The following is a 19728-nucleotide window of genomic DNA, read 5'->3' on the forward strand; positions in this document are numbered from 1 at the left end:
TATGGCATTTATTAAGTGCTTACTATGGGCTAGACACTGTATAAAGCCCTGGGGTCCAATGGGATCAACTGTATCTACCCCAGCATTTAGAAGAGTACTTGACACACTGTAAGCACTTATTATTGTCATTACTGAGCACTTACTGTGTCCAGAGCACTGTACTAAACAATAGGAATCCCATAAAGTTTGGATCTTTGTCCCAGCTTCACCTGCTGCACAAGGCCGGCTGGCTGGCGGGTGGGCTTTGGACGGTTACCGGAGGTGACACGACCCTGGTGGAAAAGGGGAGTTAGGTTCAAAGACGGGCGACTCTAGGTGCCTGAGTGACCCCGGTAGCGCTGTAATAATAATGTTGGTATTTATTAAGCGCTTACTATATGCAGAGCACTGTTCTAAGCGCTGGGGTATACAGGGTAATTAGGTTGTCCCACGTGAGGCTCACAAGCTTAATCCCCATTTTCCAGATGAGGTAACTGAGGCACAGAGAAGTGAAGCGACTTGCCCACAGTCACACAGCTGACAAGTGGCAGAGCCGGGATTCGAACCCATGACCGCTGACTCCCAATCCCGAGCTCTTTCCACTGAGCCACGCTGCTTCTCTAGAAGAGAATGTAAGAATGTAAGGTAGAAATGTAAAGAAGAATGTAAGGTGAACAGCCAGGGATGCAGCTAAGATGAAAAGGTTAGGGGTAAGAGAAACGGTCAGGCCTGCTAAATGGGCACAAGCTGCTGCTAAAGATCAGCTGACGTGGAAAAGATTCTGATCACCTCAAGAAGAGAAGGCACTGAGTTAGGAGGCCGGGGATCGCAAGCCTCTAGTTGAAACCGGTTGACAACGGGCGGTAGGGATTCCACGAGGGGACAGAGAATAAGGAAGAGGAACTACCCAAACACCCTTCAGGTTATAAATAGATCAGAGAAGCAGCATGGTCTAGTGGAAATCAGAAGGACCTAGCCTCTCATTCCGCCTCTGCCACTTGACGGCTGGGTGACCTTGGGACAGTCACTTCGCTTCTCTATGCCTCAGTTACCTCATCTGTAAAATGGGGATTAAGATTGGGAGTCCCACGTGAGACAGGGATTGTGTTTAACCTGATTACATTGTATCTATCCCAGCACTGAGTACAGTGTCTGGCAGACAGAAAGCACTTAACACATACCATTCATTAAAAAAAAAAAAAAAACCAACGGTATTATTCAACCTGCATTGAGTCTTGTTTTGTTTCGCTTTGCTATGTCTCCCCCATTTAGACAATGAGCCCGTCATTGGGCAGGGATTGTCTCTACCTGTTGCCTACTTGTACATTCTAAGTTCTTAGTCCAGTGTTCTGCACAGAGTAAGCGCTTGATAAATACGATTGAGTGAATGAGTCTCCTTACCTGTTGGTGGTCAGGTGGAAAAATTCCCTTTGGAGTGCCCCCAAAGAAATGGGGGGGTGGGGGGGAACATAGCAATGGGAGTCAGAAGGTCACGGGTTCTAATTCTGACTCTATCAGTTGTCTGCTGGATGACTCTGGGCAAATCACTTCACTTCTCTGTGCCTCAGTTCCCTCATCTGTAAAATGGGGATGGGACTGTGAGTCCCACAGAGGACAGTCCAACTTGACTTGTTTGTATCTACCCCAGTGCTTAGTTCAGTGTCTGGCACATAGTGAGCACTTAAATACCAACATTATAGCAATAAAAGTCATTCTTGTGCCAGTCTCTATCTGTTGCCTAATTGTACATTCCAAGTGCTTAGTACAGTGCTCTGCACCTAGTAAGCGCTCAGTAAATACTATTGAATGAATGAATCCACGGGGTTTGGGTTCTTCGCTATGACGGGAACATTCCCGGAGTTCCCAGCCACCGGGGACCGGTTTTCCCATAACACGGATGTGGTAACGACCTGACGTGGGACCAGATAGAATTTTCTCAAATGGATACAATAAATGGAATCCAATTAATAGAATACTAATTACTGTAAAGAGAAAGCCGAATACAATGAATCGAATATTAAATTCAATTAATGAAGCACCAAATGTAATCAGTAGAGTACTTAACACAGTGAAAAGAATACTAAATACAATAATATGCTTAACACATGAAATGGGATATTAATTACAATGACTAAGATAGTAAACATATTTAGTAGAAGACTACATATAATGAGTAACACACATGCAATTATTAAATCCTACCAACAGAATACTGAACAGTGAATAGAATACCAATTATAATAAATCATTTTCTAAGTTCCACGAATGGAAGACTAAATACAATGAAGAGACTGAAATGTGATGATTATAGCTCTAGGTACAGTGGAAATACTAAATACGGTAAGTTTGTCATTTCACTATGCTCGGTTTCTTCTAAATTCAAGTGATGAGGTTGTGTAGGGTAAAGACACTGTAAACGCCAACCTTTTGGTTACGTGAGTTTGTTCATAAAATCTGGGTTCTAATCCTGGCTCTGCCACCAAGATCCTGCTGTGTGATCTTGGGCAAGTCACTTAAGTTAATAATGATAATAATAAAGTTGGTATTTGTTAAGCGCTTACTATGTGCAGAGCACTGTTCTAAGCGCTGGGGGAGATACAGGGTCATCAGGTTGTCCCACGTGAGGCTCACAGTTAACCCCTATTTTACAGATGAGGTAACTGAGGCACAGAGAAGTGAAGTGACTTGCCCATAGTCACACAGCTGACAAGTGGCAGAGTCAGGATTCGAACCCATAACCTCTGACTCCCAAGCCCGGGTTCTTTCCGCTGAGTTCTCTGGACCTCGGTTCCCTGATCTGCAAAATGGAGATTCAATGCCTGTTTTGCCTCTTTCTTAGATTGTGAGCCCCTTATGGGACCGGATTATCTTGTATCTACCCTAGTGCTTAGTACAGTGCTTGGCACCAAGTCAGCTTTTATTAAATACCATATTATTATGTAATACCTCAAAGCTGAACTTCTGGAACCACCAAAGTAGGAGAGGACCAACAAATAGGCGACATTCAAATACGATACAGACATAAAGGCAAATAGATGTGTCTGGCATGGAAATATGCAAAGACTATATAGTATTCAAAAAACAATTACATTTAAAAATCAACACAACAATTATGATTTCTCTTAGTTCTCCTCTTTGGCAGAGAGGAGTCAACCACATTCCCAACCTCACCATGATCACCAAGACACTGTCTTTTGCTGGGCCGCCCCAAGGAATGCTTGAAAGGCTTACTGTTTTCAGTCAATCAATCCAATTGAGTGCTTACTGTGTGCAGAACACTGTACCAAGCGCTTGTCAGCTGTGTGACAGCAGGCAAGTCGCTTATCTTCTCTGTGCCTCAGTTACCTCATCTGTAAAAGGGGGATGAAGACTGTGAGCCTCACGTGGGACAACCTGATTACCCTGAATCTACCTCAGTGCTTAGAACAGTAAGCGCTGTTCTTGATTCTATTTATCGTGATTAAGTTTTCTTGTTTTTGTCTGTCTCCCCCGATTAGACTGCGAGCCCATCATTGGGCAGGGATTGTCTCTATCTGTTGCCCAATTGTCCATTCCAAGCGCTTAGTACAGTGCTCTGCACATAGTAAGCACTCTATAAATACTATTGAATGAACAGTACTCTGCACATAGTAAGCACTTAACAAATACCAATAGTATTATTATTATTCTCCGGGCCTCAATTCCCTCATCTGTAAAATGGGGATGAAGACTGTGAGCCCCACGTGGGACAACCTGATCACCTTCTATCCCCCCAGCGCTTAGGATGGTGCTCTGCACATAGTAAGCGCTTAACAAATACCATTATTAACGGTTACACTGGCAAATACCATTATTATTATTAATGAAAAGCATTGTGGCTCAGTGGAAAGAGCCCGAGCTTGGGAGTCAGAGGTCATGGGTTCTAATCCCAGCTCCACCGCTTGCCAGCTGTGTGACTGTGGGCAAGTCACTTCACTTCTCTAGGCCTCAGTGACCTCATCGGTAAAATGGGGATTAAAACTATGAGCCCCACGTGGTACAATAATAATGTTGGTATTTGTTAAGTGCTTACTATGTGCAGAGCACTGTTCTAAAAGCTGGGGGAGATACAGGGGAATCAGGTTGTCCCACGGGAGGCTCACAGTTAATCCTCATTTGACAGATGAGGTCACTGAGGCACAGAGAAGGGAAGTGACTTGCCCACAGTGGCAGAGCCGGGATTCGAATCCATGACCTATTTAGTTGCCATTGTTTTTACGAGATGTTCTTCCCCTTGACGCTGTTTACTGCCATTGTTCTTGTCTGTCCGTCTCCCCCGATTAGACCGTAAGCCCGTCAAACGGCAGGGACCGTCTCTATCTGTTGCCCACTTGTTCATCCCAAGCGCTTAGTACAGTGCTCTGCACATAGTAAGCGCTCAATTAATACTATTGAATGAATGAATGAATTGAATGACCTCTGACTCCCAAGCCCAGGCTCTTTCCACTGAGCCACGCTGATCACCTGGTCTCCCCCAGCGCTTAGAACAGTGCTTTGCACATAGTAAGCGCTTAACAAATACCAACATTATTATTATTATTATTAATAAAGGTTAGACGGGGGAGGGCTACGAGGCGTAAATAAAATAGAGCAGAGGAGGAAGTGGCCAAAGAGGCGGCCCGGGCCTCGCCGAGTGACGTCAGCGGCCTCTCTGGGGGATGGCCGGAAAGACCGGCGACTTTGGAGGCTTTTGTCCCTTCGCGGCCGCCGGCGCCGACCCACGGGAGGGGGGGAGCGCCTCGGTCACGTGAGAGTGGAGCGGGGGCGCGGGCGGGGAAGGAGGGAGGTGTCACGTGAGAGTGGAGCGGCGGCGCGGGCGGGGAGGGGGGGGGAGGTGTCACGTGAGAGTGGAGCGGGGGCGCGGGCGGGGCGGGTGAGGTGAGGCCGAAGGGGGCGCGCGGGCCGGAGCCATGGAGGCGGCGCTGGAGCAGCACCTGGAGGACACGTGGGTGGCGCGAGGAGGGCGCGAGGAGGGCGCGAGGAGGGCGCGAGGAGGGCGCGAGGACGGCGCGTCCTGGGCCGGGCCGGGCCGGTCCTGTCTTGTCTGAGGGGATGGTGTGGGGAGCGGGGGCAGACACAGGAGGAGGAGGAGGAGGAGGAAGCGGAAGCAGCCCGCCCGCCCTCTGCGAAGACAGTTGTAATAATGTTGGTATTTGTTAAGCGCTTACTCTGTGCAGAGCACTGTTCCAAGCGCTGGGGGAAGAGACAGGGTCATCAGCTTGTCCCACGTGAGGCTCACCGCCTTCATCCCCATTTTCCAGATGAGGGAACTGAGGCCCAGAGAAGTGAAGGGGCTTGCCCGCAGTCTCCCAGCTGGCAAGGGGCAGAGCCGGGATTCGAACTGTGTGGCTCAGTGGCCAGAGCCCCGGCTTGGGAGGCAGAGGTCGTGGGTTCGAATCCCTACCCCGCCTCTTGGCTCTGTGACTGTGGGCCAGTCACCTCGCTTCTTCTGGGCCTCGGTGATCTCATCTGGAAAATGGGGAGGAAGACTGTCAGCCCCATGGGGGACAACTTGATCACCTTGTATCCTTCCTCCTCCCCCCGGCGCTTTGCAAAATGTAAGCGCTTAAGTACCACTATTTTTGGAGAAGCAGCGTGGCTCAGTGGCAAGAGCCCCGGCGTGGGAGTCAGAGGTCATGGGTTCGAATGCCGACTCTGCCCCTTGGCAGTTGTGTGACTGTGGGCAAGTCAAGTCACTTCTCTGGGCCTCAGATTCCTCATCTGGAAAATGGGGATGAAGACTGTCAGCCCCATGGGGGACAACCTGATCACCTTGTACCCACCCCCCACCCCAGCGCTTTGCAAAATGTAAGCGCTTAAGTACCATTATTTTTACAGAAGCAGCGTGGCTCTGGAAAGAGCACGGGTTTAGGAGTCAGAGGTCATGGGTTCGAATCCCGACTCTGCCCCTTGGCAGCTGTGTGACTGTGGGCAAGTCACTTCACTTCTCTGGGCTTCAGTGACCTCAGCTGGAAAATGGGGATGAAGACTGTGAGCCCCACAAGGGAATACGTGATCTCCTTGTATGCCCTCCCCTCCAGCACTTAGAACAGTGCTTTGCACATAGCCCTTAACAAATACCATCATTATTATTATTATTATCTGATGCCCGGGGGCCACGGGCCTGGAGGCGACCAAAGGGGAAAGCATCTTCCCTCAACCGCCCAAGTAGAGGACGCTGCCTAGGGATTCGAGACCTCAGAAGCAGCAGGGCCTAGTGGATTTATCTCCAATTCCATTTATTTCTATCCATGCTACTGATGCCTGTGGACTTGCTTTGCTGTCTGCCTCCCCATTCTAGACTGTGAGCCCGTTGTGGGCGGGGATTGTTTCTCTTTGTTGCAGAATTGTCCTTGTCAAGCGCTTGGTACAGTGCTCTGCCCACAACAAGAGCTCAGTAAATACAGTTGAATTCTTATATTTATATTGATGCTACTGATGCCTATTGACTTGCTCTGATGTCTGTCTCCCCCCCTTCTAGACTGTGAGCCCGTTGTGGGCAGGGATTGTCTCTCCTTATTCCTGAATTGTACTCTCCCCATCGCTTAGTACAGTGCTGTGCATACAGTAAGCGCTCAATATATATGACTGAATGAATTTTACAGATGAGGTAACTGAGGCACAGAGAAGTGAAGTGACTTGCCCATGGTCACACAGCAAACAAGTGGCAGAGTCGGGATTAGAGCCCATGACCTCTGGCTCCCAAGCCCAGGCTCTTGCTACTAAGCCACGTGGCTTCTTGTATATATGTACATATCTATAATTCTATTTATTTGTATTAATGCCTGTTTACTTGTTTTGATGAGTATAGATCTATAATTTTATTTATTTCTATCGATGCTTCTGATGCCTGCCTCCCCCATTCTAGACTGCAAGCCCGTTGGGGGCAGGGGTTGTCCCTCTTTGTTGCTGAATTGTACTTTCCAAGCACATAGTATAGTGCTCTGCACACAGTGAGCGCTTAATAAATACGATTGAGTGAATAATAATGATGGTATTTGTTAAGCGCTTTCTATGTGCCAAGAACTGTACTAAGCGCTGGGGTAGATACAAGGTAATCAGGTTGTCGCATGTGGGGCTCACGGTCTTAACTCCCATTTTTACAGATGAGGTCACTGAGGCACAGAGAAGTTAAGGGACTTGCCCAAGGTCACACAGCAGACAAGGGGCGGAGCCGAGATTGAATGGAGCCCGGGGCCTCGGATGAAGAGGTCATGGGTTCTAATCCCGGCTCCGCCCCTTGTCTGCTGTGTGACCTTTGGCTAGGCACTTCACTTCTCTGGGCCTCAGTTCCCTCATCTGTCAAATGGGAATTGAGACTGTGAGTCTCACGTGGGACGAGGGACTGTGTCCCATCCGATTTGCTTGTATCCACGCTGGTGCTTAGTGCAATGCCTGGCATAGCGTAATGCTTAACAAATGCCACAATTATTATCATTATTAACAAATATCATTATTGTTGCTTAACAAATACCATTACTAATATTATCATTTTATCTTTTCTCCCTCCCACTTTGTGTCCCAACTGATTGAATTATATCTACCTCAGCACTTAAAACAGTGCTTGGCACATCGTTATTATTAAGTGCCATCAATTCTTAATGACTCCAAGGATATACCTTCCCTAGCACATCCTGTCCTCTGCTATAATCCACAGCCTTTCTAAGGGTTCTTCCGTTATCGTTTTTGTGGTCTCTGTCCATCTAGCTTCTGCTGTGCCTCTTCCTCGTTTTCCCTGGATTTTTCCTAGCATTAGTGTCTTCTCCAGGGAATTAGTCCTCCTGATTATGATCCAAAATATGCTAATCTAAATTGAGTTATTTGGCCTTCCAAAAACCACTTTGGTTTAATCTGCTCCAAAATCCATTTATTTGTTTTTCGGGCAGTCCATGGTATCACAGAAGCCTTCTCCAACACCACATTTCAAAAGAATCGATGTTCTTTCTATCCTGTTTTTTCACTGTCCAGCTTTCGGACCTGTACAGTGACACTGGAAACACCACAGAATTGATAGGTATTTTTGTGGCAGTTATTAAATCATCACTTTTCATGACTTTTTCCCAGGCTCTTCATAGCGAGTCTGCCTTTCTTGGCTACTAGTTCCTTTATTATGGATTATCAATCCCAGGAGAGAAAAATGGTCAACTAAGCGCTTAACAAGTACCATTAAAAACACCCCTTGGCTGCAAACTGGGACGGATGCATGAAATCACACCCCAACACCCTCCCCTCCCCACAACTCCTGCACAACAAAACAGGAACTCATCTTTGATGTATAGTAGGTAAATGTACTAGGAAGAGACAAGATGGGCTGAAATTCTTGCACCAAGCCTGAAGGTGTCCAGCCCTCCATTTCCAGCTAGTCTCACCCCTGCCCGATTTCCAAAAAGACCGGACATTCGTCAGTCTGCTTTTAAAAGTAATAATAATTATGGTATTTGTTAAGCGTTTTTATTCATTCGGTCGTATTTATTAAGCACTTACTGTGCAGAGCATTGTACTAAGCGCTTGGGAAAGTACAGTACAACAATAAAGTGGCATTCCCTATCCATTTATTTGCCAGGAACCATACTAAGCACTGGGGTGGATACAAGTAAATCGGATTGGACACAGTCCCTTTTCCCATTTGGGGCTCACAGGCTCAATCCCCGATGTTGCCTTTCTCCGAGTTCCGTGGTGCCAGAATACATCTGGAGCTGGTGGCTAGTTGAGGGGTGCCCCAGGGTAGCACAAAAACGGCGGTGTAACGCCACGTGCCTCCGTGGTATCCCAGACTGCCACTCTCCTGGCTTGCCCACACTTTGCTAAGCCGGGAAAGTTGAGGCCAGCACTGGCCTAACCTGACTCTCCTTTGCCAACTTTGTCCACGGGCAGCGGTGTCCTTGAACGTGCCCAGAAGGCTCCCAGCAAGGCAGCACCATGGGAATTGCAGTCTGCTGGGTGGCTGGCAGCTGAGGCTCTACAAGGATATCACTATCCACCCAACCGAGCAGCCAAGAGTTGGGGCTATTAAAGTTCAACTAAAAGGGATGTGGGCCACTCGCTTGGGTCCAAACCTGGGTTATTTGTCCACTTCCTGGCCCTCAGGAGCCAAATTCGTTCATTCAGTCATACTTATTGAGCGCTTACTGTGTGCTCAATAAATCCAGGCCTATGGAGGACTCTAAAGCATGAGCTCACGGGAGAAAACCCATGAAGGGGTTTCAGAACCCTGATTTCAGCCTCTTTTACTTCTCAAGTTGTTCTTTCCATGCTAATCTCATTTTTGGCCTCTTATTATTTTATCTATAATAGGATGAAGAATCCCTCAATTGTTGGAGTCTTGTGCACAGACTCCCAGGGGCTAAATCTGGGCTGTAAGTAAAGCATTTAGAATATATCTTGCTTGGTCAAACCTGAGTGTTCTGAACTTGCAAAGTGATGGCATTTGATGCAGCAATTTGATTTGCTGCTGTTGTAGCGGTCTTTTATTTCTGCCTCTTCTCTGTTGGGTACGTGCCGTCACACTGGCGATCTCCTAGTCGAGGGAGGACTGAAAGCTTGTTGTGGGCAGGGATTGTGTCTATTGTTATACTGAACTCTCACAAGTGCTCAGAACAGTGCTCTGCACCCAGTCAGCGCACAGTAAATACGATTGAATGGGTGAATGACTGAGTGAATGTCCAACTCTAGATTGGAGGCCAGGACTGATGGAAAGTTACTTGTGGAAAGAAACTTGGCTTAAGTGTCTGAGCCTGTGATTAGGCTATGCATTGTGTGGTCTGGTCTAAGGAGCTGGCAGTGTTACTGGGTCAGCCCAGTGGTCCATCCAGGCTTGAAGGAACAGCGTGGGGGTTGCCCTGTACTCTCCCAGACATAAAGTACAGTGCTCGGCCCACTGTAATAATAACTGGGGTCAAGTGCCTCTTATGTGTCAAATACCGTACTAAGTGCTGGAGTAGATTCAAGTTGATCAGTTCCCGTACGGGGCTCACAGGCTACGTAGAAGGGGGAATCCCCATTTTGCAGATGAGGGGACTGAGGTACAGTGAAGCTAAGTGACTTGCCCAAGGTCACACAGCAGACCCAAGTGGCAGGCCCAGGCCCGTGTTCTTTCCACCAGGACACACTGCTTCCACGCAGGCACTCAATAAATACTACCGATTGATCGCCTTTCCAGACATCTATCATAGTGTTAGGGATGAACCATCTAGTATCCTTAACTTGACTTCTAGTAACTTGTTCTATGCCATCAAGAAAGCGTTTTGCAGCCTGCATCCCTGAGTAGGACCGATCTCACCGGACTGTAGAGCACAGGCAGTTTAGCATCGACAAATCCCCATAATCTGCTCAGTGACGTGTCTATTACCCCGGCTGGGTTTCAGACCCAATTAGTAGGCCGTCCCCTGTGCCAAACTGGAGACGGATTTCAAAACAAGATGTCCATGACTGCTTGTGTCGGGAGTCCGCAGCTGAGCCATGATACCCAGACTGAAACGAAGCTTTAATAAAAACACAGATTTATTGATAGACCCTTCAGGGTTGAGCCTAGAGAATTAATGAAGGGAATCGCTCATTCCTACCGAGAAACGTCTGCACTTGCACAGGGTGGAGGGGGAGAGTGCGCAAACAGTCTCTCGTTCGCTCTCTTCCTCCCCCCAACCGGCACCATCTTATTGAAGACATCCCTTCTCCCCACCAGGGTAGGCTTCAAGGCACAGATGACTGGGTTTAGGAAAAAACATTCAATGTTTTCCAGGGCAAGGATTTTAATTGACAACACAGAACTTAATTCTATCACCAAATTCTGTTCAGGGGATGAATAGCCAACAATGCAGGTATAGACAAAGTAGTAGAAAACGGAATCAGCTAGTAGGGAGAAGGGCAGTAGTCTGTGGTCCCGGAACACATTAGGTTTGGGAGTTCCATGGCCTTCTTGTGGGCAGGGACTGTGTCTACCAATTTTGTTATATTGTACTCTCAAGCACTTAGTACACTGCTCTGCACATAGTAAGCGCTCCGTAAATATCATTGTTTGATAGACTTCCTGTGCTCTCTTTGAGCAGAGTACTCAGGATGACTTAGTCGGGATTGGAAGAGTTCCCCACTACTCTTGCAGAAACTGGGGGAAAAGCAGTCCGAAACAATAACGTATCATTGGACTGTTGGGGAACTTTAGAAGCCAACAAAGCGATCAGGAGAGAGATTGCTGTCCTTCAGTTCTGGGGATCGCAATATCAAAAGGCAGGGTTGAAAATAGGTGCAGGCCCCGCAAATGGCAAACTCATCAGGACTACAGGAAACTTATCGTCACAGATGTACCCGGTAGAAAGGAGTGTTACTCTTTCAGTGGACATTTAAGCCTCACCTTACACCCAGATAGACTTGGGAAGCTGCGAGGCCTAGTGGAAGAAGCCTGGGAGTCGGAGCACCTGGGTTTTCATCCCAGCTCTACCACTTTTTGCTGTGTGACTTTGGGCAAGTCACTTCCCTGTGCTTCAGTTACCTTATCTATAAAACGGGGATTAAATTGTCCATATAGGACATGGACTGTGTCCAACCTGATTAGCTTGTATCTACCCCAGGACTTAATACGGTGGCTGACACACAGTAATTTGCTTACCCCATACCATTAAAAAAAATGGAGTTTACAATCTAGCCGGGGAGATGGACAGATAAATAATTTACAGGTAGGAGACATCAAGTTTCGGGGATTTAGTCTTATTTTTCTCATTAGTTCCCATCCCTTGGAATGTTGAGTTCTCAGAGGGTGGGGTTAGGCAAGTGCCTTAACTTCTCTGTGTCTGTTACCTCATCTGAAAATAGGGATTAAGACCGTTGGCCCACGTAAGACATGATTTACTCACATAGCGAGTGCTTAGCAAATGCCTTAAAAAATATAGCATCCTCCCACGACACCAAAGAGAACTGAATTTATCGACAGCTGCATCAAAGCTCTTAACTGGTTTGATATTTTTTCCTACCTCTTTTTCCAGATGCTTTTTGAATTGCCGTGAACTTCTGAATCTTTTAGTACTTTGGCTTTGCTTGGTTTACAGCTCTCGCCTCTAGAGAGCAGATTTGGTACAGAACAGAGCTCAAATTTCATCTGTGGGGTTGGAATCTAATTTGACACTTATTAATAAGATGTTCTATTTGCATACTAGACCATGCAAGTTTAGGGCAGAGCTTTCAAATTTATCACAGGATTCATTGGCCATCTTTGTTTTCTATCATCTACAGAAGCTGATTGAAATGTAGTGCAGTATGCCAGTGGCTACTCCGGTATTTGTGACTGATGAAGTTTTTACGGGTCTTTCAGGTTGTGGAACGCTGTCAGATGAACATGCCGGGGTCATATCTGTCCTAGCTCAACAAGCGGCCAAACTAACCACTGACCCCACTGATATCCCGGTGGTGTGTCTAGAATCCGACAGTGGGTGAGTATGTGTCGTCCAGCCTTAAAATCCCTCATTCCTTTGGGCTGGAAACTCCCAGGGCTAATGGGTCAACTGGCATGGCTGCCTTGTAGTTCTCATTTGTGAGCCTGGTCTTTCCTTCCCCCTCAAGAACTCTGGTTCATTCTAGCTCAACTGCATATTCAGGAAATGAGACTATACCTCATCATCATTCGACACTGGGGCATAGCCTAGCACGGTATTACACCTCTAACTTGCACAGATTCTTCTAGAGTGGTGGTGAACCAGGAAGAATTATGTCAGAGGGAGAAGAGGGGCAACTAGTCCTTAAAGGTGGTAGGGTCCCCTCCCCTGACTTAGTCCACCGCCTCCTGTTAGTACCTGAACACGGTAGCGTGGAATCGGGTGGCGGTTTCTCCCCTTTAGGCTGCAGCCAGGATATCCCTGTGGCTAAAGTCTCCTTGCCGCTAATTCCCATCTGTATATTATTTCCCAGTACTTAGTACCATGTCCTGTATGCAGTTAGCACTTCATAAATATTGTGACTGCAGAAAATAATTGCCCACCTTTCAGTGTAGAGAGTATCTGGTCTCAGGACTACTGTAAGCTCAGCTTCGGACCACAAGAGTTCACGGGTCTACATTTCATGCATCTGGACCTTCATCTCTGAACCCGTTTCCACCTCTGTAAAATGAGCCTTCCTCTGGGGCGGCTGTAAAGATGCGAAAAACACCACGAAGTAGTTTAAAGCATCCTGACTGCGTAGCACTGTTGGACGGGCGAATCGGTCTGGTGGGAAGAGGATGAATCCAAGGCACTCCTCGGGCACTGACTACCACAGTGAGGGACAGGGGCAGATTTAAAACTAAAAAGAGATTGCTCCTTAACAGTACCTGCCAGAGCTGTTCTCTTGTACCTCGGTTTGTTTAAGCTTCCTCAAAAGGGGATTCCAGCTATTTCTCCCCAAGGAAAATCAGGGAAAACTACAGTGTAGGGGACAGTGTTTGGAGGCCCGTCTTAGCCCTTATCTTCAAATCTTAAAGCGGCTGGCACTACCTGGGTAAAGCATCCTTCTACCTCTTCTGCTTTGCCTCGCAGGAACATCATGATCCAGAAGCATGACGGCATCACGATGGCTGTGCACAAAATGGCATCTTGACTTCTCAAGCTCCCGCCCCAACCGCATCTGGGGATCCAGTCCGAGCTTTCCATGTCGCTTCTTTGAGTCGGTTGAGCTGGTAAAAATGTAAAAATAGCCCTTGCCCACGGGCCATCCCGGAACCCAGTATCTGTGGCTTCCTCATTTACTGAAAGGCTGATTGCTTTGGGATATCCGGGGGCATCGTGTTGTACTAGATGTCGGTGGGCGAGGGGCTTGAAGCAGTCAGAAAGACAAGCGTTTGGATGCTTGGGATGTTCAATAAATCTGAATTTGGAAAAAAAAAATCTAGCTGGCTTTGGGCGATTCATTTCTACCGAGTGTGGGATCGTTTCAAGAGGTGCATTGTGCTTCAGGGAAAACTTAGCTCCAAACATGATGTCACTGCCCCTTCACCGTCTTCCTGTGAGCCCCACGTGGGACAACCTGGTTACCTTGTATCTCCCCCAGCATTCAGAACAGCGCTTGGCACATAGTAAGCATTTAACATCATTATTATTATTAAATCCTACCTCTGGGCTTGTCCCAACCCAGCCAGGTGGTAGTTCTCCTACAGAAAAATTAGCCTGGAGGGTAAAGGTGACAAACATTTGCTTGCCCGTTGTTAAGTGAGGACTCTGAGAACAGGGACTATTTCTTCCTCACATCCTACAGAGTGTTTAGTAGGGTTTCACATAGTGGGGTGGAGAGGACAGGAAAAAAAAGAGTTATAGGCATTTCATTCGTTCAATAGTATTTATTGAGTGCTTACTATGTGCAGGGCACTGTTCTAAGTGCTTGGAATGTACAATTTAGTGGACACCCACTGGATTTTTGGGAGGCTACAACACAATAATAATAATGCTGGTATTTGTTAAGCACTTACTATGGGCAGAGCACTGTTCTAAGTGCTGGGGTAGACATAGGGGAATCAGGTTGTCCCACATGGGGCTCACAGTCTTAATCCCCATTTTACAGATGAGGTAACTGAGGCCCAGAGAAGTCAAGTGACTTGCCCACAGTCACACAGCTGACAAGTGGCAGAGCTGGGATTCAAACTCATGACCTCTGACTCCAAAGCCCGTGCTCTTTCCCCTGAGCCACGCTGCTTCTAACGAGATACGTCCCCATGCACTAATAGAAGAGAGACAAAAATATTCATAAAGAGTGAAACCAGGATAAATAAGTGAATGTTCATTTGAACATAAGGGGATTGACTGATACATATACAGAGAGAGAGAAGATCAATCAATATTCACTGAGCACTTACTGTGTGCAGAACACTGTTCTAAGCGCTTGCAGAGTTTGATATGACAGTCCCTTCCCAATAAATACATGCTAGTCATGGTTTTTAGGCTGAAATGACTCGAGGGTTGAAAATTAATCAGAAAAAGCTCAATGGATGCCGCAGGATTTTAGCAGATTTGGGGCTATCATGGGGTGTGAAAACTGAAGAGTTCCAGGATAAGTGAGGCAGTGGAGGGAGAGTCATGAACAAGGTAATATTAATAAATGGTATCTATTAAGCACTTGCCATGTACCAAACACTGGACTAGACAAGATTACCCAATCACACGCAGTCCTTGTCATCCCCCAAGGGATTCAGGCTAGGAGGGAGAATGAGTATTTTGTCCTCATTTTACAGATGAGGAAACTGAGTCACAGAAGTGAAATGACTGGCCCAAGGTCACAGAAGGCAAGCAGCAGTGTCAGGACTAGAACTCAGGTCACCTGGCTATCAGCCTTGTGCTCTCCACCTGGCCACGCTTTTTTAATATGGGGGTAGGGGAGGACTTAAGCAGGGCTGAAGGCAGAAGGGAAAGAGCCTTCTGTTAGTGACAGGTAGAAAATAGGTAGAAACAAGTGAGAGAGAGAAAATAGCAAGGGAGGAATGTAGAGTGGGATCAACTCCTTTTAGAGGGTGAGCAGAGAGCCAGAGGTGCAGGAATGGGGTGTGAGATTGGAGTGAGAATGAGTGTGAGAGGGTACTTTCCAAGTGCTTAGTACAGTGCGCTGCACACGGTAAGCACTCAATAATTACGATCGAATGAAAGAGCAGGTAGAAGTGTGCCTCAAGAAACAGCTGGGAAGAAAGAGAAGGTCGAGGAGAGGGTAGCAGAGAGGTGAGGAGGTGAAGGCAAGACTTTGGGAAGTTCAGGCCTGATGGTTTCAATTTGACCAACCAAGTAATTGGCAAGATCATCAAGAAGGTGAGGGGAGAAGCAGCCCGGCAGAGTGGAAAGAGCACAGGATGGAGAATTCAAATCCAGAATCCACCACCTGTCGGCTGCCTGGCCTCGCGCAAGTCGATTCATTTCTCTCGGCTTCAGTTTCCTCATCCGGAAATCGATACGTCAGTGGTATTTACCGAACACTTTCCGTGTGCGTGTGCAGAGCACTGTACTAAGTGCTTGAGAGGATACAACAGTGTTGGTAAACACATTCCCTGCCCAAAAGGAGTTTACGGTCTAGAGAGGGAGAAAGACCTGTTCTTCCTCCCCCTTGGACAGTGACCCCATGCGGGACAGGGTCTGAAATTTAATTATAATAAATCTACCTCAGGACTCAGTACGGTGGTTGGAGACGGACAGTGTTTTAAAAAATATCACTGTCTTCTAGACTGTAAACTTCACTGTGAACAGGGAACATGACTACCGACTCTTTGCATTGTTCTCTCCCAAGCCCTTAGTACAATGTGCTGTGTACAGTGAGCGCTCAATAAATACCACTGTTTTTTATTACGAGGAGGAGGGTACTGGGAGTTTCAGGAGGGAGTGGAAGGTTTGGAGAGATTGACAGAATGAAAATGATGGAGAGAATGGTGATTCATTCTTTCATTCAGTTGTACTTATCGAGGGTTTAACGGTGTGCAAAGCACTGTACTAAGCACTTGGGAGAGTACCGTGTAACAATAAACAGATGCATTCCCTTCCCACAATAAGCTTATAGTCTACAGGGGAAGCCAGACGTTATTATAAATAAATAAATGACAGATAAGTACATAAGGACTGTGGGGCTGGGAGGGGAGATGAATAAAGGGAGCAAGCCACTGCTGCCCACTGGGCAGAAACGGCAGGGCCCTGTCCAGAATGGACCAGTTCAGCTGAGGCAAAGGGCCACGACTCTGAAACCGGACATCTGGTCACCCTAGCATCACGTGGTGTGCCGCCTTTTGGGTTCAATCTCCTTGCTGCAGCATTTTATTCTTCAGTCTGAACAGCGGCTCTCCCTCTTCCGTCTTACCTCACTGACCTACTATTACCCAGGCCGCCCAGATTACCCCTCTAACGCCAACCTTCTCGCTTCACCTCATTTTCATCTATCTTGCCACCGGCCTCTTGCCCGTGTCTCTCTGGCTCGGCCCCTCAAAAGAAGCAACATGGCCTAGTGGGAAGATTACGGGCCTGGGAGTCAGAGGAAGGACCTGGGTTCTAAACCCGGCTCTGCCACATATCTGCTGTTTAACTTTAGGCAGGCTTAACTTCTCAGTGCCTCAATTACCGCATCTGTAAGTTGGGGATTAAATCCTACTTCCTCGTACTTAGACTGTGAGCCCCATGTGAGGCGGAGACTGTGTCCAACCTGATTAACTTGTATCTGCTCTAGTGCTTAGAACGGTGCTTGCCACCTAGGCAGTGCTTAACAAGTACCACAATAAAAATAACTATTATTATTATATCTGACCGACCACCACTCTCCCCACCTTCAAAGTCCTTCCAAAATCACATCTCCGAGAGGCCTGCCTCATTTCCCCCATTCACTCCCGTCCCTGCATCACTTACACACTTGGATAGGTACTCTTTAAACACTTGAAATTCACCCCATCCACAAGCCCACAGCCCCTGTGTACATGTACATAGACTGTAACTTGTCGTGGGGAGGGAATGTGTCAGTTTATTGATATATTGTACTCTCCCAAGCACATAGTACAGTGCTTTGCACACAGTATTGCTCAATAAACCCAACTATGAACACATGAATAGTAAGCACTCAATAAATATGATTGATTTGTTGATCCTCACACTCTCCCATTTCCCCCATAATAATAATAATAATAATAATTATGGTATTTGTTAAGCGCTTACTATAACAGTGCTTGGCACATAGTAAGCGCTTAACAAATACCAACATCATCATCATTATAAGCCAAGCACTGTTCTAAGCGCTGGGGTCAATACAAGGTAATCAGGTTGTCCCATGTGGGGCACATTCTTAATCCCCATTTTACAGACGAGGGAACTAAGGCACAGAGAATGTTGGTATTTGTTAAGCGCTTACTATGTGCAGAGCACTGTTCTAAGCGCTGGGGTAGACACAGGGGAATCAGGTTGTCCCACGTGGGGCTCACAGTCTTAATCCCCATTTTTTACAGATGAGGGAACTGAGGCACAGAGAAGTAAAGTGACTTGCCCACAGTCACACAGCTGACAAGTGGCAGAGCTGGGATTCAAACTCATGAGCCCTGACTCCAAAGCCCGTGCTCTTTCCACCGCGCCACGCTGCTTCTCTAAGAGAAGTGAAGTGACTTGCCCAAAGGCACAGAGCTGACAAGTGGCAGAGCCGGGATTAGAACCACGACCTCTGACTCCCAAGCCCGGGCTCTTTCCACTAAGCCACGCTGCGCCTCATCACTCTCCATCTGGAGGTTATTTTAACGTCAGCTTTCCCTTGTAATCTGTAAACTCCTGATCAGCCAAGACCTTACCTATCAATTCCGTTGTACTGTATTCATAAGCGTTCAATAAATACCACAGATTTTTCTTCCAAATTACCTCCCTTTTTTAAATGTCCATAGTAGTAAATTTCAGGAGTACCCAAATGTCCTAACTATCCAACTGTGGGCAGATTTCACACAAACTCACAATCTGGCTCCCCGCCTTACTCCAGGTAGCTGTTAGGATGTCCTTTTAATCTCCTTGCACAGGATTTTAGTCTTCGATAGCTCTAATGATGCCAATCATCATTGGCCCTTTTCCAACTGCATACAGAATGAGGCCAAGCATTTTTTTTTTAGGGGGTATTTGTTAGATGCTTAATATGTACCTACCACTGTTCTAAGCGCTGGGGTAGATACAGAGTAATCAGGTTGTTCCACGTGAGGCTCCCAGTCTCAATCCCCATTTAGGTAATGGGGTAACCGTGGCACCGAGAAGTCAAGTGATTTGCCCAAAGTCACACAGCTGACAGAGGAAGCTGAAATGATTTTCCTGCTAGTTAAGGTGCCATTGCTGGAATGGTTACAGTGGCCAAATTTCACACTGCTCTTGTAACATTAATCAAGAGAAATAATTGGAAAAGGGCCAATCACTGCTTATAAAGGCATCAATTGTCCAAAAGGGAAAAAGCAGCACGGTCCAGTAGAAAGTAAATAGGCCTGGGAGTCAGGGGACCTGGGTTCAACTCCCAGCTCCACCAGGTGAGTGGGGTTACTTCCCTTCCCCCCTTCTCTTGCTTGGGCCTCACTCCCTACGGTAGCTAAAAAGGCCCTGAGGCTCATTATCTCCTTCAGTGATCCTAGGACAAAGAAGCAATCAGATTCTTCAGAAGGACCTAAGTTGTAGTCCTGGCTCTGTCACTTGTCTGCTGTGTGATCTTGGGCAAGTCACTTAGCTTCTCTGGGCCTCAGTTCCCTCAGCTGTAAAATGGGGGTTAGGACTGTGAGCCCCATGGGGGGACGGGGACTATGTTTCACCTGATTAGCTTGTTTCTACCCCAGTGCTTAGAACACTGACTTGATCATAAGTGCTTTACAAATGCCATCTTAAAAAAAAAAAAAATCTTCAAACCAGGAAAGACATTCATCAGTCTGGCCATCCTTTCACTCCTTAACCATCCCATTCCAGGATGTCGACCTCTCCCGTCAAATTACTAGTAATAATAATAATGTTGGTATTTAAGCGCTTACTATGTGCAGAGCACTGTTCCAAGCGCGGGGGGAGATACAGGGTAATCAGGTTGTCCCACGTGGGGCTCACAGTTAATCCCCATTTTACAGATGAGGTAACAGGCCCAGAGAAGTGAAGTGACTTGCCCACAGTCACACAGCTACCAAGTGGCAGAGCCGGGATTCAAACCCATGACCGGACTCCCAAACCCGGGGTCTCGCCACTGAGCCATGCTGCTTCTCTACTGTAGGCTTTTATCGTGCCTAGGTTAGAAGACGGTGGAAATCACTTGGAGCTTTCAGCATCTCTC

At 47.1% G+C, this 19728-nt stretch overlaps 1 protein-coding gene across 1 annotated transcript; it reads left to right on the forward strand.

Annotated features, from left to right (window-relative positions):
- The first annotated feature begins 4850 nt into the window (after window positions 1-4850).
- Window positions 4851-13841, forward strand: LAMTOR5 (late endosomal/lysosomal adaptor, MAPK and MTOR activator 5). The gene is made up of 4 exons (XM_029069016.1): window positions 4851-4942; window positions 9292-9353; window positions 12299-12416; window positions 13494-13841. Exons 1-4 carry the CDS (start codon window positions 4908-4910, stop codon window positions 13552-13554), a joined length of 276 nt encoding a protein of 91 aa, XP_028924849.1. The 5' UTR covers window positions 4851-4907; the 3' UTR covers window positions 13555-13841.
- Window positions 13842-19728: the final 5887 nt, after the last annotated feature.

The sequence above is a fragment of the Ornithorhynchus anatinus genome, chromosome 7, assembly GCF_004115215.2.
Source record: "Ornithorhynchus anatinus isolate Pmale09 chromosome 7, mOrnAna1.pri.v4, whole genome shotgun sequence".
Classification (NCBI taxonomy): Eukaryota; Metazoa; Chordata; class Mammalia; order Monotremata; family Ornithorhynchidae; genus Ornithorhynchus; species Ornithorhynchus anatinus.